At 39.9% G+C, this 26,624-nt stretch overlaps 1 protein-coding gene and 1 pseudogene across 3 annotated transcripts in view; both read right to left on the bottom strand.

The window, feature by feature from the left end:
- Positions 1–1,449: 1,449 nt before the first annotated feature.
- Positions 1,450–26,624, bottom strand: part of KIF3B (kinesin family member 3B) — a 34,507-nt gene continuing 9,332 nt past the window's right edge. For 2 of the 3 annotated variants that reach the window (XM_039864049.1, XM_039864050.1), the window contains exons 2-9: positions 15,272–16,739; positions 11,832–11,933; positions 11,490–11,612; positions 11,262–11,380; positions 6,862–6,975; positions 6,054–6,159; positions 3,929–4,107; positions 1,450–3,000 (exon numbers count right to left, since the gene is read on the bottom strand). In XM_039864049.1, coding sequence (XP_039719983.1) covers positions 2,904–3,000; positions 3,929–4,107; positions 6,054–6,159; positions 6,862–6,975; positions 11,262–11,380; positions 11,490–11,612; positions 11,832–11,933; positions 15,272–16,675 — 2,244 coding nt within the window. In that variant the 5' untranslated portion in view covers positions 16,676–16,739 and the 3' untranslated portion in view covers positions 1,450–2,903. Of the gene's footprint in view, positions 3,001–3,928; positions 4,108–4,608; positions 4,774–6,053; positions 6,160–6,861; positions 6,976–11,261; positions 11,381–11,489; positions 11,613–11,831; positions 11,934–15,271; positions 16,740–26,624 lie in introns of those variants that run through there. The other variant, XM_039864051.1, reaches the window with a different exon arrangement.
- Positions 14,183–14,298, bottom strand: LOC120604173 (uncharacterized; annotated as a pseudogene).

Raw genomic sequence — 26,624 nt, 5'->3', positions numbered from 1 at the left:
GGCACAACTGATATCCCATGTTAACAGGGAATTGACACTTCTCAGCAATTGGCAACAAGTCTACATTCAGTGAGGGAGGACTTACAAGAGTCAGACAGGAAGAGCAGAGAGCAGCCCACGCCTAAGCTGCAGAACTCTCTGATGCCCTTGGTCATGGAGGTGTGGGTGGTGCAATTCAAGCAGCATGCAGGCAACCGACAGGGAACAATCCAACATTAGGTCAGAGTCTTAAGAAAGTGCTTCATGCCTATGATTTGTGGCCTCAGGTTCTGAATCCAGGGGTCTGGGAGGCATGTGACTTTAAAATATGAAGCCAAATACATTCCTACTGATCAAAGCAAAAAGGGGCCTGAAGAGGGTTGCACACACAATTTCAAACTTCTTCTCCCAGATGATCTTCTTAGGTCCTGTGACGCTTACTTCCAGACCTCACTAACTGCTGTAGGCATGAAGGCCCTCAGATGGCTTGGAACATTCTAGCATGACTATAGACAGGAAAGCCTGGTCCCTCGGTGGGCATAGTAGGTCCTCTACACATTTGGCTCAATTCAGAGCTCAAAGCAGCAACTTCTGGTAGCAGTAAGACTATTCTACGGTCTGTTCTATTCGGATATTTATCGGATCCATTTTGAGAGAAGAAAAGCACCGGAGACTGCTTGGGAAGGAACAGCTTCACCTCCACACAGGTGTTCTTCTACTTTTTTTCACAGACCACCAGGTAAATACAAGGCAAGCTTGTTTTAATAACCTTGCTTGTCAACTTGGCTTTCTTTTTTTTTTTTTGCCTTCTTAGAAATTTAAGTTCTATGGTCACTCAACCACCCTTGGTCAGAATAGCCACCTCGAGACATCAGTATTAAAGTATCATGTTATTTACAGTGTTCAATTCTCAGATCTGCCAGACGAATATTTTCAGCCCATAGAAGTCAGACTAGCTTTGAAAAAATGTGGTGCAAGAAACAGGTGTAACCGGCAGATAACCATCTTACTATCCACCTCATTATTTGGTTCCTATTCAAACAGGTAAAATCTTAGTAAATAGGAAAGAAGCAGTGTTTGATCCCAAGAAAGATGACGGAAGGCTCCATTATGCTCTGGGAATTGCTGAAAAGGGCCCTGGGTTCAGAAAAAATGGTAACTAAAAATGAGATAAGCTGCCAGATGACAGATCTCCATTTGTAACATGCTAAGACATTGCACTGGTACCTCCTCTTTCCCATGGGTTCTGATCCAGAAATGTGCCCTGGGAACTGAGCAGCTGAGTTAAAATATAACTCGAGGCCCACCTGAGTCGCCACCTTACTGAGGCACCGTGCCAGCAAGGTACGCCAGTGTGGCAGACTTGGGGACTCGTATTGTCCCCTCAGGCTTGGCTCGTGGAGTCAGACACCCACATGGGAGCACTTCCAGCCTGGATTAGTCATTCAATGGGCCTTTAATACAGACAAAGGCAACAACTGTACACTAGTGTATTTCTAAAATTGGGCGAGTTCTTGGTCTCTCTCTCTCTCTCTCACAGACACACTCAAAGAACACAGCCACCATTGTGCTTACACACCCACACACACACACGCATGAGCTTCTCTTGGGGGAAAAAAGTAACATTCACCTAATGACCAACATAAAATGAAGCTTTGAATTTCAATAATACAAAGAACTAAAACTTACAAATCAAACTAGTATATGTAAACAGGAATTCCTAACTCTCCTCTGAGCCTATTCAATCACACAGCCACCCCCTGCCACCATCTTAGGTTCTGTCTGGGGGGCCCCACAGTTCTGGGATTAGGTGAGTTTTCTGCTGAAGGCAGGCAGGGTTCCTTTGATTCCGTATGTTATGTCTTTCCTTCCCACTGCACCAAGCCTTATGCCTCCGTCTCTGCATCTGCCTAGTCACCCTTATGCTCTCTATGCAAATACGGAACAAAATGGAGAATTGAAAAGTGCTACTATATGTTTCATTCCTCCTACTCTTGTCCCATCGGAGAAGGCAGAGCCAGCCTCCATTCTCCAACAAAACAGACCCACTGCAGAGCATGCTCTGGAGGCTGAGGATGGGCCTAGGCAGGGATGCTCAGAGTACGCGTGCACGGGAAAAGATGGTAACAAATGAAGATTAAAGTGACACGGTGTATAGACATGGCATCAGCTTACAGATTTATGTCTTTGACAGGATAATCATGGTTTTGAGGTTTTAAAGAAGCTGTTTCCCTAAACTCTCCAAGGAGACAAAGGGAATGTGATTTCTATTGCTTCCGACACTGAATTCGTCCGGAGCAGAAATCGGTAGCTTCCTTGGAAAACATTTCCTCATTCAGGAGATCCCAAAGGCAGATCCACTTCTTACTGAGAAGTCATCATGGGCTTGGATCCAAATGAGATTGCTCATTTCTACCTAGAAGAACAAGCACCTATTCAAGTTCTAGGGCTTTCACTTTTCAACCTCACTGTCATTTTATCCTGAGGCTCCAAAGACTTGGTCCCTGCTAAGGTGACTCCTGATTCTGTCCTATTGTTCAAAGAGAAGGAAGCCCAGTATAAAGAACAAGCTAGAAAAGGAGACGGGAGAGGCAGGGAGGGCAAGGGAAGGGAGAAGAGAAGGCAAGGGAGAAGGGGAAGCAAGGTCACTGGTCATTCTCTTGCTTTCCACTTCAACTGTTGCACTTTACCTTACCCATGCATTTCTGAGATGCTAATTAAAGGACGTTTCCCAGAGGAGCTGAGTGCCAGATTAGAACCAGCACGTTTCAGCCAGATTAAGTTGGTTAATCTGCAAAGAGGCCATTGCTTCTCCCCAGGGGAATGGTTCTGAGTTTGGGCTCCAGTCTTCTCTGCAGGTTTTTGCTCATCTCTTCTCTCAGAAGGCAAATGCTGTTCACACTCTGGGAGAAGAGGAACTGGCTTTACTTCGGAACCAGCCCCCGAGATTGTGGATAAAGCTGAGATGCAGGGGTTCCTGAGGAAGAGGAGGAGGATCCCGACTTCCTTCCACTTTTTGGCCTGCAAAAGTCAACCACACATTTACATTACACGTCCTGTCTCTGTCACTGACACAGATCAGGCTCCTTTCCTACCAACATTAACATTTCAAGGTGGCCTTTCTGCAATGGCCTAAAAGCCACTAGACCTTTCAACGGTAAATCCAACAGGCTTGCACAGCCTGACCCTCTGCACATGGCCGACACAACCTGCTGACCAAGGTGTGTAACCTTAGGGAATGGACTCTGATTCCCGGTACTTGTTCTTCCATTTAAATCAAATCTTGACCATCTTCTGCAAATTGGCAAAAAATATTAAGTTTCCAGGTAGAATTTCTTCCATTTTTGCTTTTGCACTCAGTTGTTTTCCTTAAACTTCTACTCCAGAATTTAATAAGATAGAATTTCTAATTTTGCACCAAATTAAGTACTTGGTTATTTAGATAAATGAGGTAAATTCATCACCAAGGCTTAGAGACTGAGTGGTGGATTTGTATAGACCTAGGTGTGAACCCTGTCTACCACTTACTTCCTTGAACTTGGCTACTTTCTCAAATGTCAGTTTTCTCATCTATATAATGGGGTTGATGATAATATTTGCCTTGTGATTTTTTGCAAGAAATCATTAACAGAATCTTTTTTAAAGCACTTAGAACTGTCTAGTATCTGGTGGGAACCAAAGTACAGTCCCCTATTTCACTAGAACACATGCTCCCTACAGTAGGAACTGGGCACATTAGGCATCCTGGTATTCAGTATATACCTGGTATCATACCTGAACCATATATATTTGTGTAGTAATTGAATAAACATAGGAATAATACAGCAATATTTTCTGTTGTGTCCTGTAAAGTATTCCATGATAAACGAGCATTCTTGTCACCCTCTACTTTCATTTGTCCTCGTTCAAATACACTCTGTTCAAACATAAGTCAACAAAAGCCACCCACCTGGCTTTGGATTTCTTATTTGCGGTGCTTTCAAAGGATGACGCATCCACCTGTATCTCATCTTCGTCCTGCAGAGCCGCATCCAATGCAGCCTGTACTTTGGGGGCAATGGCAGGGCCCTCGTAGTCTCTGGTGGTCCGGCTAGGCATGTCCAGCTCTAACAGCACAATGTTTTCTGCCTGCAGGAGCACAGCCACAACCAGCTACGTTGGTCTCCAATCAGACACAGAAAGTACAAGCAATATAGACTCCCTCCAAGAACAGAAGTGCAAATGGCTTGCTACTCAGAGCCTACGAAGATCCTGCCTAGAAGCAATGTAGTTTTATGACTTTTTTTCTGGTGGGATTGCAGATGATTTTTATTTTCTTCTCTAGGCTTTTCTCTATTTTCCTTAAAAAATATATATATAATAATAAACATGTATTACACCCTAAGTAGAATAATAATAAATTAAGTAAAACCCATTTATTGCAGATATGGAAATATAAAAAAGGTATAAAGAAGAAAATAGTAATCACCAATAATCTCACCACCTACTACAGCAGCTTTGATGAATGTTTTAGTTACTAAGGGGAAGAGACAGGTATGGTGTATATGCATGTAGAAGGGGGTGTGTGGCAGTGTATACGGCTGTAACTACATTTTAAAAATCAGTCTGGGCCCTGCCTCATAACCAGCAAGTGGATGGACTCCTTCACTTGCTATCCTGGGTGGGCCTTGTCCCAGCTCCTACATACCACGGCAAGTGTGTAGGGGAAGAGCACCCATGGTTACACATCTTCTCCAGCTTCTCCCATTCAGTGGAGTTCAAGCCCCAGGGCTCCAGAGGGGACAGGAGGGGCCACTGCAGGGAGAAGGTGGGAAGAGGGAGTGGCTCCATTTATCAATTTCATATACTGAGAAATTGCTTAAAACTTCTTTTAATGGAGTGGGTCCACTGCTTGAAAGCCACTGCTTTAAAATCTACCTTTGGATCAGGTTAGCTCCCCCTGGAAACCCACATATTTGATTTGTAGGCTTAAAAAACATATTTTTGGCTTAAGACATGAAATAACTGGCAAGATATGTACCCTCTGAAATTGCTAGAAAAATGCTTCTGAGGATTCTGTCTGACACAACACTCATCTTCCACTATATAAAACCCTAATACATCCTTTCTATTTTTGTTTTCTTTATTTTAAATAACTCAGTGCCAGAAAGAAAAGCACCCAAGGAGCTAATTAATCCTAATCTGTTTTGCTCTGGCTGACAAGGGAGACTCAAAAACATTTTAAATGTTTAAAGTGAAAATCTTTCATTATAAAAATAATACATGTTCCCCATTGATAGTTAAAAGACACAGATAAGGAAAAAAAATTTCAATTTAAATTAAGTGTACTTTCATTAACCAGATATAACCAGTTCACATTTTGATATATTTTGCCCCAGATTTTTTTTATTCATACATATACTTTCAATAACAATTGTTTTATAACTTAATATATCGTGTCTCCTGGTTCATCCACTTATCAGCTACCTATTATTAAGCCGCAGGATTACTGCATAGAGTAGGTGGGAGTGTTCTAGTAGAGAAAGCGATCTACGGCTAAATACAGTGCCTGGAACATAGCAAGTGCTTATAATAGAAGCTCGTACAGTATTATTATTATAAAATATGTTTGGGTCATTAAATAGTCCTCAATTATGTCACTCTAAATAACTACATGACTAACCCACATTATGTTAAATGTTCCATACTGTAAGTTCTTGCACACATCTCCATCTCTTGTCACTGACATCTCCAGTCTTCCCAAAGAGCCATTCTGAAGCCTACTGTTAATGTTTATTGGCCACTATGGAGTTTATAGGCCATTATGGACAGGATGTTATGCTTTCCATCTTCCTTAGTCCTGATTTCCTAAAGCTCATTCTATTTTACCTTTTTATTTAATATTATTTGTTATTGTTCTTTTGTTATTTATTTATTATTTGTTAAAATTGTTATATTAACATAAATGTGCTCAGGTACCTCTGGAAAGAGTCAGGATAGAAACTCTAGGACTTTGTAGATAGCGCCTCAGGGTTTACATAAATCTAAACTTCTCTAAAAGAGAGAAGAGAGGAACACAAGAACAATCTTCTCACCCTATATCGGGCCTCTGGACGAATCATCATGGACATTCTTGCGTGTTGGCTCAATGGTCTCTTATATCCCACAGCTGAGACAGGCCGCTTCATCATCTGCTGATTCCTGGAAAAGAACTGTAGTGGTTAAAGCCGTGGCTGGCGTGTGTGCCATAGTCCCAGCCTCGGTCCTGTGGAACCAGCACTCAGAAAACACTGAGCCTACTTAAGTAAAACCTGAAGCAAGTGACTCCCCAGACTGAGGGCTGACATGAAAATGATGCAGGAGCTGCTTATATTTTCTGCTTGAGTTGCTTTCTGATTCAAACGTGAGTGTCATGAATCTTTTAGGCCGGAAAAGATGTGAATCATCTTCCAGTTCTTAGAAGGGAGGCACGAAGCATAGCTGTCAACACTCCCCACCCCTGTGTCCTTGGCAGGTATCTCTCATTTTTCCAACAGGACCCAGACTTACACTGAGAGTCCTTTTCAACTCTGTGTTGGACTGACACACAAGATGACATCTGTGTACTGACTGACCCACATTTGGCCTAGTAAGCTTCACTTGACAGCTGGGGAAGTTGAAATGCAGGAACTTAGCAAAGATCATTAGTTTGGTGTGATAAAGTTTCCCAGTTTCTAATACCATACTCATCATCAAATTTTTACCTCATGGACCTATGGCCGTCAGAAGTCAGAGATGCAATTGGTTCCAACTTGAAATGAATCGAACTATGTCCTTACCATATTCCTCTGGCCAAGTCCAGCTTACCAACATTCTTTCCCTCCTCCCCACCTTCAAGTCTACTTAAAGTCAGTAGTGACTTACTCCAGTCTGGTTATAGGATGTAATTTCCAATGATCTTCCTCTTCATCAAAGAAGGATCTATTCATAATTTTACTTTTTTCTTCCAGAGGGATAAAATTTTCGATAATAAGATGCCTGGAAGAGCACACATACAGGGGTAAATACAGAGAAACAATACAGGTGAATTGTTGGCTATCTGGTCCCACATGTACTGAATAATTAGATAAGTCACTCAGTAAACATTTACTAAGCAGGTGCTATGGGCCTACCATCATACAAAGAGCTAGGATACAGACATGAATGATATCTGGTCCCTGCCAATGGTGCAGGCCTTTTAGGTATGACAGTGCTGACAGTGGTCTGCCCTAGGAATCTATATGAAGCGGTCACTTCTGCCTAAGCAGGAACAGCTTGAGGAGGTGAAAAGACTGAAGAGGAAGGTAATGCATGGGCTATACTGGAGCGAACCTGTGCTACGTGAAGTATTTTTCGGAGGGCCACTGGTATTACGTGAAGTATTTTTCGGAGGGCCACTGGTATTGCTAACCCTCATTAACTTCCAAAATGCTGAAAACAGATTAGAAATTAAATTGCCTTCCTCCAATCCCATGAATTGTTGTCTGAGCTAGAAAATTTCACATTCTAATCATCAGGACAAAGAAGAGGACCAAATGGCTTTCAGTCCCTTAGACCTCTGAGAATGAAGACCATTCCTGAGAAGAATTTGCGTGAGAAGCACCCAGGGAACATGGCAAACAATGAAACTGAAACCCAGTGGGTTCTGTCTCTCCATGGTGATGGCTTTCTGCCACATCTCTGCATTCACTCTGTTAAAACCTCAAGACAGAACAATGCCAAAGGGGTGTTAACGTGGGAGAGACGCAAAACAAACACCAGAGGTGAAGGATACTGACTGTGAGAAACAGGACTCACTGTTTATTCAAAAGATATAAAAGCTATAACAATAAAAATGCCTTCCTTAGAGAAAAAAATATTTTGGAAGTGATAAAAATTTCTCTTCATTTTTATTTGACATTTAAAAAAATATTTTTCATAAGATATGGTTTTTTTTTTCCTGATTTTAAAGATCCAATTTATACATTGGGAAATGTGGAAAATATGTTTACACACGATTTCACTATCTAGAGATAGCTATTATTATTTCGGCATATTTTTTTTCTGATCTTTTTCCCAGGTGTACGTACCTAGAAAGAGGACTGACACACACATTTAGTGTTAAGGATTCCTTTCTTAATTTAAAATTTGGCCATTAAAAGAATCTCTTTGAAAAATTCTTTAAAGAAAAATTCCAGCTAATACTGTGGAAGAAGTGATTAGAGAAAAATATCATTTTGTAACCCCTAATGAAATAAAGGATCCAGACAAAAGTCATTATTGGTTCAAACTATTTGCTCAGTGATTCTCAAGCCAAGCTGCACATTAATATTTTTTACAGAGTTCTAAAAAATATCTTGGCCAGACCTCATCACAGATCACTGCTTCTCAAAGTGTGTTCACTGAACCAGCAGGAGCAACAACTGGAACTTGTTAGAAATGCAAATTCTCAAGCCCCACCTCAGACATACTGAATCAGACTCTCTGGGTGTGGGGCTCAGCCATCTATGTTTAACAAGCCGTTCAGATGAAGTATAAGGGCCACTGCCTCAGACCAATTAAATCAGAATCTCTGGGGTGGGCCCAAGTATCACTATTTTTAAAAACTCCTGAGATGATTTCTGTGTGCAGCCAAGATTAAAAACCAGTGCTTCAGAGCTAGCTTTCAGTTAAAAGGAAATAGAGGAGATAGAGACACAAATTAAATGGCATCATGAAAAAGAAGACTGACAAATCTAAAACATGGGATATTTCTACGGGTTGTCTGACCCAGTTTTTTCAACAAATCAACTACAAAAAAAGTTCTTAAAAGGAGAAGAGATTGGTCCAGGTTAAAATAAACTTAAGAAACATAATAACCAAATGCAATCTTTGGTCCTCATATAGATCTTAATGTGAACAAACCAAGAAAATCTGAATGTGGACAGGGTGTGAAATAATACTAAGAAATTTAACTTTATTTTTGTTAGGTGGAAAGATATATTGTGTTTTATACAAAAATCAATTGTATATCTCTACATTCTGAAAGAAAATTAAGAAAACAATTTCCTATACAATGGCATCAATACCTAATTTTATATTTAGGTATAAAATTAACAAAAGAAGTGAAAAGACTTGCACACTGAAAACTATAAAACAGTCTTGACAGAAAATAAAGATCTAAGTAAATGGATGGATCAGAACATAATATTATTAAGATGACAATACTCTCTAAATTGATCTACAAATTCCACACAAACACAGGTCAGCAAAATCATAGCTGGCTTTTTTGCAGAAATTAACAAGCTAGTTTTAAATTTATACAAAACTGCAAGGGACTCTAAAACTATCTTGAAAAAGACCGACAAAGTTGGAGGACTCACACTTCCTCATTTCAAAACTTACTGCAAAGGTTACTACAGTAATCAAAACAGTATGGTATTGGCAAAAGGACAGACATATAAATCAATGGAACAGTAGTGAGGTTTCAGAAATAAACGCTTACATTTATGGTCAATTGATTTTCAACAAGGGTGCAAAAACAATGAGAGAGCTTTTTCAACAAATGGTGCTTGGACAACTGGATAGCTGCATGCAAAAGAATGCATGTGAAATCCTACCACAGACCATACACAAAAATTAATTCAAAATATATCATAGACCTAAATGTAAGACCTAAAAATGTAACACTATTAGACGACCTAAGAGAATTAAAAGCATAAGTCCATAATAAAACTTGTACACAAATCCCACATTATTTCATTTTAATTTATATGAATGTCCAGAATAGGCAAATTAAGATATAACAAATTCAAGCAACGAAAGAAAATACAGATAATCTGAGCTACATCAAAATTAAAATCTTTTGTGCTACAAACAAAAAACTATCAATAAAGTGAAAAGACAGCTCATAGAATGAGAAAAAATATTTGCAAATTATATACTAGATAAGGAACTGGTATCCAGGATATATAAAGAACTCTTAGAACTCAATAATAAAAGAGCCCCCCACAACCAAAAAAATAAATAAATAATGTGATAAATAACCTAGTTTTAAAAGGGGCAAAGTATTTGAATAGACATTTCTCCAAAGAAGATATACAAAAAAGCCAATCAGCACATGAAAAGATGCTCAACATCATTAGTTATTAGAGAAATGCAAATCAAAACCACAATGAGATACCACTTCATACTCACTGGGATGACTGTAATCAAAAAGACAAACAATAACAATGGTCAACAAAGATGTGGAGAAATTGGTGGTGGAAATGTAAAAGGATGCAGCTGTGTTGGAAAACAGTTTAGCAGTTTCTCAAAAAGTTAAACACAGAGTTACCATATGACCTAGCAATTCCATTCCTAGATATATATCCCAGAGAAATGAAAACATGTCCATACAAAAACCTGTACATGAATGTTCATAGCAGCATTATTCATAATAGTCAAACACTGTAACCCAAATGTCCATCAACTAATAAATGGATAAATAAAATGTGGTATATCTATATAATATGATATTATTCAGCCATAAAAAGAATGAAGTATTGACATGCTACGACATGGATGATCCTTGAAAGCACCTTGTTAAACAAAAGAAGCCAGTCACAAAAGACTATATATTACATGATTCTAGTTGTATGAAATGTCCAAAACAGGCAAATTTATAGTAGTTACTTTGGGCTGGGGAGGGGATAATGAGGAATGACTACTAATTGGTATAGAGTTTCTTATGGAGGCAGGGCAAAATGTTCTAAAATTAGATTGAGGTGATGGTTTTATAACCCTATTAACACACACACACACACACAGAGTGTACTTTAAATAGGTGAACTGTCAAGTATGTGAATTTTATCTCAATAAAGCTTTTTAAAAATAACATTGCATTCACATATATGAGTACACAGAAGTAGGATAACATGAGGTAAGACTGCCTTAAAATATTTTTATGAAAAACAGATGACAAAAGATGGTTTATCACTGAAGCTGGGTGATGGGTATTTGGGTGTTCATCATACCATTCAGAAAACTCTAGTTAATAAAATATTCTCTCTTATCAGTGATAGAGATGAGGCCAGACAGAGCCTTTAAAAGCTTCAAGAAGGCAGAGTGGAAGGAAACTTGGCAATCGTCTGGTAAAGTCATTCAGTTAATAGATGGGACCCAGAGACAGAAAGTGACTTTCTCAGAAATAAACAGAAGACCAACAGTGGCAGGGGATGAACGAGAGAGAAGTAGGCAGGTGCCCTGTCCCCAGAGAAGTGTTTCTTACTTAACAAACAAACAACCCCCCAAGTGGCTGGGGGTGCCATGGAAGGCCCAACACTTACTTGAGTTTCAGCTCCCTGGTGAGCTCATTCTGAGTCTGCTCCAGCTCCTGACGCTCCTTGATGTGCTCTTCTTGGAGGTCATGGATCTCTGCCTTCACCGCCTGAAGCTTGGAGAAGAGCTGGAACCCAGGAGAGAGGAAGATGAAGAAGGAGACCCTCCAAACAACAGACTTCTCTCTTTTCCCCCAAGTCTCAAGACACCTCTGCCTATCCTTGTTCCTTTTATACCTTTTTGAGTTTTTTGGTCTTGATGTCCACCTCTTGCTGCAATGAGCTATATGTCTCTTTAAGTTCCAAGGTCTCCTCATCTCGACTTTCCATCTGTTGCTGGATTTCTCTTTCTCGACGTTTCTGAGAAATAGCACAAAATTCATCAGCTTGCCTAGAGACAATGTCTATACAAAGATACAGAACTGGGGTGCATCATATCAGAGACTCCCACTAGAGAGGGTCTGCCATGCCTCATTTCCACTCCCTTTGACAAGTCTAATAGAAGAGATATTTGCTCTGTAGCATTAACGCACCTTACCCCATCCCATTCTCCACTAAAAAAAAAAATGAAAAAGTTACCTGCTCTGCAATTTCCTGCCGTTTCTGCTCCAGGATTTTCTGCTGTTCATTTGTATGGTCTACTATATTTTTTCCTCCAACAAGAAGCTTACTCTCCATGGCCTAAGTGGGAAAAAAGTAGGATCCATCTTGTGAAAGGTTTTCCTCAGAACGTACTTCTTCACAGGGAAGCCCGTAAAAGATAAAGCGCTCAGGACTGATACAAGCTGGGTGAACTCCGGGGAAAAATATACTGTGCTCAGCTGTGCCCTTCCCATCACTGGGACAGGGCTGCGGCAGCTCCACTGGAGACTTTAACTTGGAAACACTGAAGATACTGCTTCTCCAGACACACATAAACTTCAGCTTCCTTTAAAAAAATATGTTTTGGGTTTGTTTGTACAAAGTATTGACCCCACTTAGGACATATTAGGCACCTCCTATGTGCTAGGTAGCGGGGAGGCAACTGTAAATACAAACCCAAACCCTAGAGTCTACTGAGGGTCACAGACAAGGAAGCAGGCTCTTACCACATGGAGTGAGATGCCATCACAAGGAAAAGACAGAGCAGTAATGGGAGAGGCACACTGGAGAGAGAGAATTCGGGCTTTCAGGCATCAGGGAAAGCTTCCTTTCTCAAAGGACATATACACAGAGTGCTGAAGTAAAAATAGGTATCAGCTAAGAAAAAAAATTTGTGTGTGTGAGAGGGTACGGTAGGGAGTGGTAAGTTGGCAAAACAACCAAGGGTCAGTTCAACAACCTCAAAGTTCCACTGAAGGAGACTAAACTTGATCCTGAGAACCACAGCAACCACTGATGTGTTCTCTGAGCACGAGGAAACACAATCAGATTTGTGTTTCAGAAACATTGCTCCCATGCCACAGAAGAATGACTGGAAAAGGGCAGACTAGCTGGAGGGAGACCAGACAGGCAGCTGTTTTAAGGGTCCAGCCCTGGATTAGGGCAGCAGGGGTGGGTGAGAGCAAAGGGGATAGGTCCGAGAGATCCTGATGAGACAGGAGTCAGAGGCCTTGGACTGACTGGGCCCTAAGGGAGAGGGAGAGGCAGCTAGCAAGGGAGAGGCAGCTCCCAAGAGTCTAACTTAATTGAGAAACGAAGGCAGGAGCAGGCAGGCTCTGGGTGGCCAGAAGACTCTCCATGGAAATGACCAGTAGGCAGAGGCTACCCAGCTTGGATGTTAGGAGATAGCTCTGAGCTGGCTATACAGATCAGGAGCCTTTGGCAGAGCTGAAGGAATGATTTGCACCCAAAAAGTATGGTTCCAAAACCTCTACAAACTTGCTTTTAAGAAACACATAAACATTAACTGTAGTCCAGCTGCCGTCTTTCAGTAAGCCCTTGAGACTGTTTCCTCTTTTCTCGAAATGAAGGGGCTGGACTGATTACTAACTACCAACCCACTCCCGCCGCCTCCCCACCCCACCTCTCACACACACACCTTCCACATCTAAATTCTTTGGTCCTATGATTTTACAGAAGCCAGGGATTGGAAAAGATAGAAGTAATGTCATTCTCCCATAAACAAAGCGTGTAAGAAATTCAGTGACCGTGAGGTAACGCTGAGTTTTGCCACACCCAGCTTCTGAGAGTTGCTCAAATACCCCAGGTTAGGTATTCCTGGGCTTCAATAACAGATGTAATCCTAAAATCAGCATGCGAATCAAACCTGGGCACACCTAGTCACACTTCAGGTGTGGGAGTGAGGAGGGGTGATGCAGCGGTTCACATAATGGAATCCTATACTAAGCCCCTCTCTGAAACAGTTACCTCCTAACTGTGTTGCATATGGTTCCATTTTCACATCAGGTCTCGAAAGTCCTGGAAAGGAGCCCTGTCTCTGAAGGAAAACAGTACCGGCTCTGTGAAAGGGTCACTATAAAGCCACAGATAAAGTATGGCTTCATATAGTGCGGGAAGGGGAGGTGAGAAAGAGATCACTTGTCATTTTAAAAGTTATAAACATAGATACATTTTAGAGTAGAAATCAGAAGTCTGCATAAATTCAATGAGATAGAACCTAACCCCTCAAAGGAATTCTTGTGGTCAGGCAGTGGTCATCCTCAGATTCCCAGGGCCAGCTCTGCACTCTGCGCTCTCTTCTGCTGTTAAAGGCCCACTGCAGCCCAGGCCCAGGCGTCTGATGGAGTACCACACTGCCACCTGAGAGGAGACTCGACACAGGGGGCCTCCATGCTCTACTCAGCCACTGGCACACAGGGGTTGCAGGTTGACTACAAGGGAGCATTTGCAAGGGATGATAGAAGAGCTCTTGTGTAATCACGGCACTATATATATATATATATACACACACGTATATATACACATATATAATTTTTTTTTTTAATTTATGCCTACAGCACCTGGTCTTCCTAGGTGGTCTCCCATCCAAATACTAACCAGGCCCGACCCTGCTTAGCTTCCGGGATCAGACATCGGGCTTGTTCAGGGTGGCATGGCTGTATACCATGGACCGTGGCTCCACTGGGGCGCGAACCCAGGATCTTCTGCGTGTAAAGCAGACATGCTAACCGCTACACTATGGAACCACGTCCAGCACTGCATATTAAAACCACAATGAGATACCATTTTATATCTACCGGATATACAAAAATGAAAGTCTTGATAATCATAGTGTTGGTAAGGATGAGAAGCAATCAGAACTCGTACCCTACTGGTAGAAGTTTCAATCCACAGGGCCACTTTAGAAAGCAACCTGTTATTATCTAGTAAAGTTGACATTGCACATACTCTAGAACCTAGTGATGCCAGACAAGAAATTCCTGCATGTACATGTTCTCCTGGAGCCAAGCACAAGAATGTTCGTAGCAGAAAATGAAAACAACCCACACTCTCAGGAAAATGGAATACCATGGAATTCTCAGAACAGTAATAATGAATGAATCTACAGGCATCGATATGAATATATCTCATTGACATAATGAGAAAAAAAAGCAAATCGTAGCAATGAGATTTCATTTATATAAAAGTAAAAAGTTATGGGAAACTAAAACTATGTTTTATTTAGAGATATATACATGCACGGGAAAACGATAAAGAAAAGCAAGGAAACGATAAACCACCAAATCCAAGACAACGGTTCCCTCGGGAGGAGGGGGACACAAAGAGCTTGTAAAGATATGGATGCTGTTCTATTTCTTAACGTGGGGGGCTAATGTGAGTGTTAGTTTTACTTTTTTTTATAACTTGCACATGTGTAATAATTATTCTTACTATGAATTCAATACTTAATTTTTTTTAACTTGAAAAATTATTATTCTTCATTCAATTTGATTCGATAAATGTTTATTGGGCACAAAATATCATGGAGCTATTGGGAATGCAAAACCAAAAGAGATATTACCCCCCCCATTATCTTTTTTTGATAAAACAAAAAGATTTAAAAGAGAAAAGAAAGGGCCCAAGGAAGGGTACAGTACCTTGATTTTGGCACCCAGCATCTCAGTAGCATCCTTTTCCCGCCGCAGGTCCTCCATCTTTTTCTCCTTCTCTTTCAGCAACCTCATCTTCTCCTCTGCAACCAAGCTGTGGTCCTCTACAATAGCCCGCTTCTCAATCTCTAGTTTTTCTTGCTGTTCCCGCCAGTAATCATCCTTATCATCCCCTTCCTCCTCGCCCTCTTCTCCCTCCTCCTCCTCCTCTTCCCCACCTCCACCACTGCCACCGCCTTCCCTCCGCTTCTCTCGCCTCTTCCTCCTGCCAATGGACCGTTTTTCCAGCTGGGCCTTGAGCCGAGCAATCTCTTCCTGGAATTCTCGAAGGAGGGCATCCTTAGGGTCTTCGTTGACCCTTGGCTTATTCTTAATGTTCTTGGCACGGTTGGCATATCTTAGAGTGGTCAGAGTCTCTTCTACATTGTAAGAGGCAGGCCCCACGTTGGCCACCATCACAGTTTTAGCATTGCCACCAAGAGAATCTTGGAGAAGCCTGGTAAGCTTTGAGTCCCGATATGGAATGTGAGTGCTTTTGCCATCAACCAAGGCGGAGATGACATTACCTAAGGCTGAAAGGGACAGGTTGATCTTGGTCGCTTCCTTCAATCTTTCCCCTTGTGCACCGGTCTTGGCTTGCCGTTCGCTGCCAGCAAGATCTACGAGGTTCAATTTCCCTACACGGATATGGTTTTCTCCATCGAGGCCCACCTCACTGCACTCAATGGTGATAACAAAAATTGCATGAGAACGCGAACTGTGCTCGTTCATGTTGGTAGCACCAACAGAACGGTTCTGGTTCCCCACATTCATCACATGCTCTATTTCCTTCACGCTCTTGGTGACAAAGGAAGACAGGTCTTTCACATACACTCCAGTGTCAGGTCTCTCTTTGAGCTCAAGCCTTTTGGTCTGATCCTTTGAGAGCAGATCTCGGATCTCCTCCTGGTAGATCTCTAAGTAAGAAGCCCTGACCAGGTACTGTTGATTCTGGGATCGAGAGATATGGGTGAAGATGTGATCAAACGAGTTAGGGATAACCCCTCTTTTTTCAGGGTCACCACGGACTCCTTCCATTGTGTAGGTTTTCCCAGTCCCAGTTTGTCCATAGGCAAAAATCGTCCCATTGAAACCTTGCAGGACCGAGTCCACAAGCGGTCGGAACGTCTCATCATAGAGTTCAAACTGTTTGGCGTTCCAGTCGTAGACTGCATCAAAGGTGAAGGTCTTGGGCATTTCATGGGCCACTCCTCTAGGGTTCTTCACTGACACCTGCCCCAGCTTCACATCCACGTCTACCACCTTGTCATAAGAAGCGGCCTTTTCCTTGCCGTTCATGGGCCGACAGCGAACCACCACCCTGACTGACTCTGAGCTTTTTAACTTTGACATGATGAACTCTGACGGGATCGATCTTGAGAACTACGAATCCAAATTGTCTCAGAATGCTAAGGTCCTAGAAAAAAAAGCAAAGGTAAGTAAAGGCAGTACAGTTGTCACTGGAGGATGTTCAACAGCAGCTGATACAACCAAGTCACCTTCACCTTGCTAACCTTCTGATGGCTACATTTAATAATGTTACTATACTGTATGTTTCCTCATGGGATCTTAATCAGCTTCAGTGGGAAAAATAAAAAATCTAGTCCACCAATAGTGTTAACTAGCTTGTCCTCCCTTCAACTAACATTTTATCTTATAATACAGGTTGAGGCAGGTAGAAACCTTTTAAAAGCCTAGGTAATCTTATATCCTGTTGAACTCCTACAATTTCTGCATAGAGCAAAATTTAAAATGCACAGATTGTTGACCTAGCAGTTGTATTTCTAAGAATTTATCCTACACATACAAGGATATTCTCTGTGGCATCATTTGTGGGCGCAATAGATTGTGGACAACCCCAATTTCCATCAAGAGGGAGATGATTAAATAAATTAAAAATATTTAATATATGTAGTGGAATCCTATACTAAAACGTTACTAAAAAGAATGTGGTGATCTAAATGTAGTCCTATACCAAGATATGTTAAGTGAAAAAAGCAGATGAAAACTGTGCATGGTATAGTTTACACAGTGTGTAAGACAGGGGACATATGCATGTTTATGTTTGATATACATACAATATTATTAGAAGTATACATGTAAAAGTGGTAATAGTAGCAGCCTCAGCAGGGAAACTATGGACCTAGGGGATTTGGAGGTCTACAGAGAGAGAAAAAACTTTCTACTGTATGCTTGTTTGTACTCTTTGAATTTCATATCTTGTGCTTAATAATACTTCTCTGTTCTAAAGTCATAAACTATGGCTTGTGCAAAATATATTCAAATAAATGAGGATGTAATATAATGCATTACAGAGAAAGCACTTACCCAATCAATAAGTTTAATATAATTTGAATACAAATAAAAAAATAGGTGTTAAAAATTTTTAAGCAAAAAAAAAAAAGAGAGAGAGAGAGACCTTCATTTGGTGCCAGAAAACTCAGGGAGCAGAAGAAAGGGTGATTAAATGAGTTATTTGAGAAGAAGTAGGAAGTGAGCAGATCAAAAAGGTACATTATAAAGGATCTCAAACTCCTGAAAACTTCGGTGCATGGTTTTTTGGTTTTTGTTTTTTTTAAATAGGTAACTCACACCATTCTTGATTCAAAAGCCCTTTGGTGATAGATCCTTCCACCTTACCTGTGGTCCGGCCACCTATTTTCCTGCCCACAAGGCAAGTGTTATTAGATTTTTAATCTTCCTGAACTAGTTTATGCATAACAAATATGTATTCATACATCCTCCCTTTTAAACAAGCATAGTATGTTTTATACAGTAATACAGTGTCCTGCATCTTGCTTTTTCTCACTCAACCACATATCTTAGAGTTTGTTCTGTCAGTAAATGGAGAACTATATCGTTCTTTATACAGCAGCTAAATATTCAACTGTATGGAAGCATCGAAATTATTTATCCACTACCCTAGCACTTAAGCTGTTTCTGATATTTTACTGTGAAAAACCCAGGACCACATCCTTTCATGTGTGGGAAAGTATATCTATAAGGATAAATTTCTAGAAATGCAATTGCTGGATCACCGGACATATGCATTTATAATTTAATAGATACTTAGAACAGTGATAACTATATTCTTTTTCATTGTGAGAATGACCTATTCCCTCTCAAAGGATCAGACCAAAGGGTGGGAGAATGCGAAGCAGTGATGGACCATTCCAGGCATACAGATTAATAAAGACAAAGAGTCAATATGTCCCCTCTGATATTTCATAAAAAAACTGTTCTGCTTCTAAGCACATGGAAACATGAAAAGTTACTTTTGTCCCTCTAGTTGTTATATGTAATAAAATATTGTTGACTAGAATGAAGAACCAGAAGACCTCTTACCCTCTCTGAACCTTTTTCTGTAAAATCTGTAAAATCGGAATCATTCTTCTTCCTTTTGATAACTGTGAGACCAACAGGCACTTACAGAGATGGGAGTGCTTTGCAAACTAATATAAAGTTGGATTAAAATTAATACAGATTCATTGAAATGACCTTTGTCAAATGACCCTTGTCAAAGGGTCATTCCAGAGATTACCAGTGAGACCTAATTTTAGGCATTAAGCATCACTAGACTAACACTTTCTCTTGTTCCATTGGTAGTCATCACCCTAAAAATTATCAGACTAAATTGAGATCCAAAGACCTAATCAATGTTCAAATTAGAAATCTCAATTCATTAAAAAAAAAAAAAAACTATGTAAAAGGCAGCCCTTCATTCATTACCTTCTAGATGCTATTGGAATTTTGCCAGATGAAAAGAAAGAACCAGATGTTAGAATGGCCAGTTTGTTTATTGTATCTCCTTTTCTTTTCCAGGGGAAAAGCCCCTTGGCTACAGCTGTGGCTGATCTCTTGCCTGTCTCTCCCTCCACTTCAACAGAGGCCTACGAATACGGCCTAGGTGCCAAGCTCAAACCCCAGCCCCCATGCCTCCTTTATGGATGCCTCTGCTGCAGTGCATAGGACAGTTAGACACGGTGCTAGACTTGAAGGAGTAAGAGAAACATAAGAGGTGAGTGGGGAAGGGTCAGTGGAGATGACCAATTCTTCTGCATTATATATGCCTGAAGAAGCAGAGCTGTCCAGATTCCACCTATCAAAACAATGTGGCCCCAAGACCTTTTTTTTTTTAAAAAAAAGCCTGCAGCAGGCTGCCTTTGATGTTCAGCTGCTTTTGTTATAGTCTCATACATTTTTTGAGCTCTCCAAAACAATAAAAACAAAGGAATGATAATGACCTACGATAATCTTAAAAATCTTTTAAAAAGAAGAATTCCCAAAGCATGAGTCCCCATAATTAAATCTCGACTCAGAACACAGAACACCATTTCTTTTCTGAACTCACCGAGCTCAACTGAACTAGTCATGTTTTATTGATGTATTATTTCAGGAAGATGGACTAATTTAATTTCCTGCCACCAGGGCTTAAAATCTTGCTCTGGGTCCTCCTCAAAGGAGAGGGTTTCTTGGAAGGATGCCCTGATACTCTTTCTCTATTTTATCACTTTCCTTATTCTTCTAGCCAGTCTAATTACAGTGATAAATCTTTAAAGGAACTCACAGCATTGCCAGGAAAGATGGAACCACAGGTCAGCAGCTCATCACCTTCATCCTGAATACTTCTGCTAGAACTTGTCTTTCTGATGTTAACAAGTACCATTTTAATGGCTAATACACGTGAAAACTTGAGTTTTACCCCAATGTTATCTCTTTTGTCTGCTAAGGAAATCAACTGAACATTTCTCAAGGCAGCCACATTCTTCCAGATTGTTCTCTAACTTTTCCATATTTGGATTCACACACCCTCAACTTCGCTAGTTCTCATGGAGTCTTACCTTAAATTCTAGAACTAGGTGTTCAGTGACTTTACAGTGACTATTGGCTTCCTATAGAGATTCTAGGACAGAGGTCAAAAACTGGTCACAGACTACCTGAAGCATTTCATGTGGCTCATCTATTGTTAAAAAGAGAAAATAAACCCCTCAGCAATTCCACTTTTACATATATGTATGTCTTGGTAAAAAAAAAAAAACTTTGCAAATGTGCACAAAGAAACATGGATAAGGATTTCTGCAACTTTGCTAAAACAGTAGAAAAACTGCAAACAACTTAAACATCCATTTATAAGGAAATTGAAAAATAAAATATGGTATATTCATATTATAGACAGTATACTATTCAGTAATTAAAAGGAATAAATTAGAGCAGGGATCAGTAAATTACAGCCTACAGGCCAAATCTGGCCCACAGCCTGTTTTTGTAAATAAAGTTTTATCAGAACGCAGCCATACCCTCTTTGTTTACATAGTATCTATGGCTGCATTAGCTATAAAATAGCAGAGTAGTTGCAGGAGAGACAGTATGACTCACAAAACCTAAAATATTTACTACCTGATCTTTTATAGAAAAAATCTGCCAACCCTGAATTAGTTATATATATTTACATGGATAAATAAACAAGTTGAGTAAAAAAGTAAGCTGCAGAGTGATAATTATGCTTATAAACATAAAACAATATGGTACTCATGGATTTGTATTTATATCTATAAATATAAAAAATGAAATAGGTTATACAACAATTTATGTGTGATAGTGACTCCTCAAATTGGGCAGAGTGAAATGTGAAAATAGAACTAAAAATGGGAAGGGTATTTCAATTTTATCTATAATATTTTATCATTTCTTTTCACACACATACAAAAATAGGAATGAGGCTTGACGCAAATAAGAGAAAATGTTAACATCTGTCAATTCTGAGTTTCTTATATTATTCTCTAAATGTTTAAAATTTCTCAAAAAAAAAAAAAGGCCACCAATTTCACATTTAAAAAAATTTTTCTGTTTCTGTGGAAGAATGGGAATAGCTGACAGCTCCTGGCCTGCGCCCCAAGTGGCAGCAATGGGAGCTGAGCAACAGCTGCCTCTGGTGGACCCAGCCTCTCCAATCCTCCCCGCCCCCTACTCCCTACTGTCTCCCACCCAGCATGCTTTGCTCATTTATATTTCTTGCCTGGCTCCTGCAGATTCTCTGTCTATGACCAAATTCACGTACACATGATCTGATTAAGAAAGGCCCGCCATACTAGTCCATCTTTTTAAATGACATTTACTAAGGCTCTGCAATGACATGGAAAATGCTTATCATAAAAGCAGTTTATGAAATTGAATGCATGCAATCACAATATGAAAATAAGACACACATGAAAACATCAATGGTAGTCCACTTCGGGTGATGGGACTACAGGCGATTTTCCCTGCTTCTTCAACACTTATGTATTTTCCTAATTTTCTTTACTGAACACGTGCTATCTTTAAATGGGAAAAAATAAAGGTCTGGCAAGAAACAGTACAAACAGCCGTGCAAAGAGGAGCAATCTGTGGGCACACAGAGTGCATACTAATGCATCTTTAATCAATGCATTCCAATGCAATGTCCTTTAAGATCAGACCAGGCAACCACCTGCCAACTGCCTAGCCTGGAGTTCAAGGACTCGAGTGTCTGAAAGGCAGCCAGAGCCATAGATCACATGGGCCATCAGAAAAGCACTGCAACACTGGGGCAACAAGATAGCGACTCCCTATTAACCAGCCCAAACCATCTCCCTATGCAGGTTTCTCTCAGGGGAAAAGGCTGTTTCCACTCAGCATTCACCTCATCACCAGCAACACTACTCTCTTTTACAATGGTTGCTAACTGTTTTGAAGTATCAGGACTCCAGGTTTGCAATCTCTTGGACCACATCAAGGCACCAAGTTCAACAGGATGGCCAGTTATCACAATGGGAGTTAACACAATTTTCAAAACAAAACTATTCATCTCTAGTTCAAAAATAACATCACTGCCCTGCAGAAATTTGAAAGGACATATTTGTGTTCTATATTTGCTTCTATATGCACAAAATACGTTTGGAGGGATATACAGAGCCAGATAACAACACTGGTGGCCTGTAGGGAGAAGAGCTGGGTGGCTGAGAGCCGAGAGAAAAAGGGAGACTTCTCACTGTATACCCTTTTATACCTCTTGAGTTTGGAATCATGTGAATATATTACTTAGTCAAAAAATAAAATTAAGAGAAAAAAGTTCTGTGATATTAAGTAAACTAGTACCCAGATGTTAAAACTCATTATTTTCCTCTTTTTCATCTGTACGTTTTTACTGACCACCATGTACATAAGGTCATAAAAAATATTTTAATTGATGAACGAAGAGTCTTAGGAGTAAAACTACTTGTCTCAACTTTATGGTGAAGCTTCATAAAAGAGATTCTGTCAGACCTACAGCAATGAAATCTTTAACTTTCTAATGTAAGAATAACATATCACATAACCTCAGCTCTAAAAGGTACTCAGAGCAAAGATGCCAAAGTAACAGACTAATAAAATATATTGTTTTTATTACGGGCACTGTATATAAACACAAAGTCATCTTTTTGTAAGCCAAACAGTTGTGTGAACTGTCTAAAAACTTTCAAACTGTCCCTTACAGTACATACAAGAGCCACAGCATCTCAAACCAGCACAAATTATTTGAGGGCAGTTGAGCTATTAATACTAAAACATTGAAGTATAAATTTGAAATGTCATACTCCCTTGGAACAGTAACTCCATTTCTTGGAGTTATTTTGAGGACATCATTGAATAACTGAATACATGTGTAAGATGTATGTACATGTTTATGTTTACCCCCACCTCTAACCACGTAAATACTCATGGATAAGGGATCGGTTAGATTACGACATATCTCTACATCAGGAAATTATGCGGTCATTAAGAATAGCAATACACTTCTAGGTATTTACATACGGGAAGATGTTCATGACATTTTGTTGGGGGGACAGGGGGAAGCAGCTACCAAACAGGAGAATTAGTACAATGAGATTTGTTTACATGTGTTTACATGTGTAGAGAAAGATGTGGAGAGAAAGAGTAAAGTCAGGGTTAAAACATGAGCTTTAGTGTTCAAAGGGTCAGGGTTTAAATTTTTGTTCTGCCACATAGCTATAAATTTTTGTGAAAGTCACCTAAGTCGTAGTTTCTTCAATAAAATGGGGTTAATAACAACCCCTACCTTAAAGACCTGTTCTAAGAACTAAAAAAGCTAATAAACGTTAAATGCTTATAGTCTAGCACAAGATGTGTAATAAAAACTCAGGAAATGAAAGCAATATTGATCTCTAGGGGTGAGCTTGCAAGTGATTTTTTGGCTTTCTCTGGACTTTTTAATAGGTGCATGTATTTTGTTTCTCATAATCAAGCAGGGGGATCGCAATAAAGCCATTTTTTTTCTTTGGGGAAAAATATCTAGCACCTTGATTTCAGCTTAAGCGTCTTAGGAAGACAGGCTACTTATCTGGAAGGAAACCTAGAAAGGTCACAGACAAGAAACATGAACAAAGAAATGCCTGCCATGAATTCAAATTGTCATCGCTCACTCCCTGTCATTTGATGAGCAAAACAGGCAAAGAAAGCATTTATTGAAGAGAAAAAAATAGGGAAAGAAATCCTTTTTTGTATCCAATTGTGAATCATTCATAAAAAAATATATTCAAGCCTAGAGGACACTTCTCATTCAGCATCAAGGTCTGGGATTTTCTTGTATTCGATAGTCACAACTCACAGCATGTCAAGAGCTTAATGTGTGTTCCTCTTCTAATCTTCAAAATCACCTTACGAGGAATAGGTATTAGCCCTATTTTAAAAATAAGGAAGTGAGGCTCAGAGAAATTAATTTGCCCAAGGTCACACAGCAAATTAAGTGAAACAGTGAGGATTCAAAACCAGGTTAGTGTTATTTAAAAACCTACACATAAACTTATTTTAAAAACATGCATATATGTGTATATATAAATGTATCAATACATCCACAGATTAAAACAATTCAAGCTATATGAGTGAGTATACGGTGAACAAGTGAATCTTCCCCCTAGCCCTGGGAGAACCTCGATGCATACGAGAGCATTAATGTATCTGTTGCTTCCCCCACACTACCTTTTTTTTTAAAAAATCAAGTGGAAGTATATTATGCATCATTCTCCATCTCACTTTATAGATCCTGGCGACGACTCCACTCCCCTTTAAAATAGCTGCCCAGACGCCATGGTATGGTTGTCTTATGTATTTAATTAGTCCCCTGCTGTGGGATCTTCTTTTGCTATTGTAAGCAATGCTGCAGTGAATACCCTGAATATATACCTTTAGCTACAGGAGGGAGTAATTAGTGGGATCTATTTCTAGACATGTAAACGCTATGCATCTTTTTGACAGAAGGCACCACCATCTTACCCCCTCCCCAGGCTGTACCATTTATTCTCCTACCAACAGTATACCCCGTTGTCCACATGCCCCTGACATACAGAGCTCATGCTCTGAACCACCACAAAGCTAGGAAGTTGGAAGAGCCTTCCTGCCAGGGACTTTGAAGGAAATGAAGTTGTTTCTTTGCTAAAAATGTACACTCTGATGTAAGAGATTTAATCAACCAAATACAACATTTGGCCATCATTGGGGCCCTTTTTTGGATCTTCATTCAAACAAACCAACTGTTAAAAAATGTATGAGACAATCAAGGAAATTTGAACACTAGGTATTAGATGGTATTAAGGAATTGCTTTTATAGATATGAAAGTGGTATTTTTAAAAGAAGTTTCTTACTTTTGAGATAAACACAAAAGTATTTTCAGATAAAGTTACAGCTGTCGGGATCAACATAATCAGGGGTGGAAGTGGATGCCTGGGAGATTACAGGCGAAACAGAATTACTATGTGCTGATAACTGCTGGAGAAGGGTAATGGGTTCATGGTCCATTACTATTCTACTTTTATGTATGCTTAAGATTTTCCATAATGAAAAAAAATTGCCCTCTGACCAACAGCTTTTTTTTTAACTTTTGAAAATCTTGATTATAGTTAAACCACATAACATAAAATGTACCCTCTTAACCATTTTTAAGTTCAGTAGTGCTAACTACCTCCACATTGTTGTATAAGAGATCTCTAGAACTTTTTCATCTTGCCAAACTGAATCTCTATACCTATCCAACAACAACTCCGCATTCCCCCACCCACCCCAGGCCCTGAAACCACCATTCTACCTCAAGGTTCATTCATGTTATGACATGTGACAAGATCTCTTCTTTTAAGGATAAATAATATCCCATTGTAAATATGTACTACATTTTCTTCTTTTCTTTTTATATACATTTTCCTTATTCATTGATCTACCCATGAACATCTGGGCTACTTTTCACCTGTTGGCTATTGTGAATTATGCTGTAGTGAACATGTGTGTGTGTAATGACTTTTCATTTAAATCAGACTGCCATTCAGCCGGGCAGAGAGCCACAGCAAAATCTATATTTAAAAGAGGGAGGTGGCCTGCAATAACAAAAAAAGAGATTCGGACACACCTGGGATTGAAACTTAGTCCTATCATTCCTAGTTCCAGTACTCCAGGCAAGTTCCTTCACCCCTCTGAGCACATTTCCTCATCTGTAAAGTGGGAATACCAATAATACTCTTGCTCCTTGGAGCAGTGTGAGGATCAGAGAAAAAGCATTACAGTGCCTAACCTACAGGAGGTGCTTCTGCCCTGACCTGATTTAAGGGAGAAAAAAAACCTCGGACTTGGAGAGGGAAGTAACATGGCACACTGAGTTAATAAGTGGCAAAGTAAGCAGAAATCAGGTCTACCTGGCTCCAAAGTTCATGGTCTTTTGTCCACACCAGCCTGGTCTAAATGTCAATCATCGAAATGTCTCTTTACAATTTTTGCCATATCCATGCACCGCCTGTACTATTATTTACTTGGTTTTTCTTGAAAGCTACTTTCTTTTAATACAAGTTTATTTTATTTCACTATCATGAATGGAAAATCAGTAACACTTGTTGCAAATAGAAAAAAATCTGTAAGGTAATTAAGGAAAAAATATGTAAGGATATACAACAATGTTACTAAATTCTAGTTAGATACTATAGCTTAGCGGTCCCCAACCTTTTTGGCACCAGGGACAGGTGCTCCTATGAGAATCTAACAATGCCTGATGATCTGAGGTGAAGCTGAGGCGGTGATGTTAGCGTTGGGGAGTAGCTGCAAATACAGACGAAGCTTTGCTGGCTTGCCCATCACTCACCTCCTAACAGGCCTGGTTGGGGACCCCTTCTGCAGCCTACCTAAGGCCTGAGACCTGGTCGCTTCTGGTTAGAAAGTAAAGTTAGCAAGTGTTATGAAACAGACCGGAACTAAACAAATATTCTCCTTGACATAGAAGAACCAAAAGAGTTTAAAAGGGAATAACTC

Source organism: Pteropus medius, unplaced genomic scaffold (genome assembly GCF_902729225.1).
Source record: "Pteropus medius unplaced genomic scaffold, Ma_sr-lr_union100, whole genome shotgun sequence".
NCBI classification, from domain to species: domain Eukaryota; kingdom Metazoa; phylum Chordata; class Mammalia; order Chiroptera; family Pteropodidae; genus Pteropus; species Pteropus medius.
Note: the sequence above shows the minus strand (reverse complement) of the source record. Positions and strands in the feature narration are given on the sequence as shown.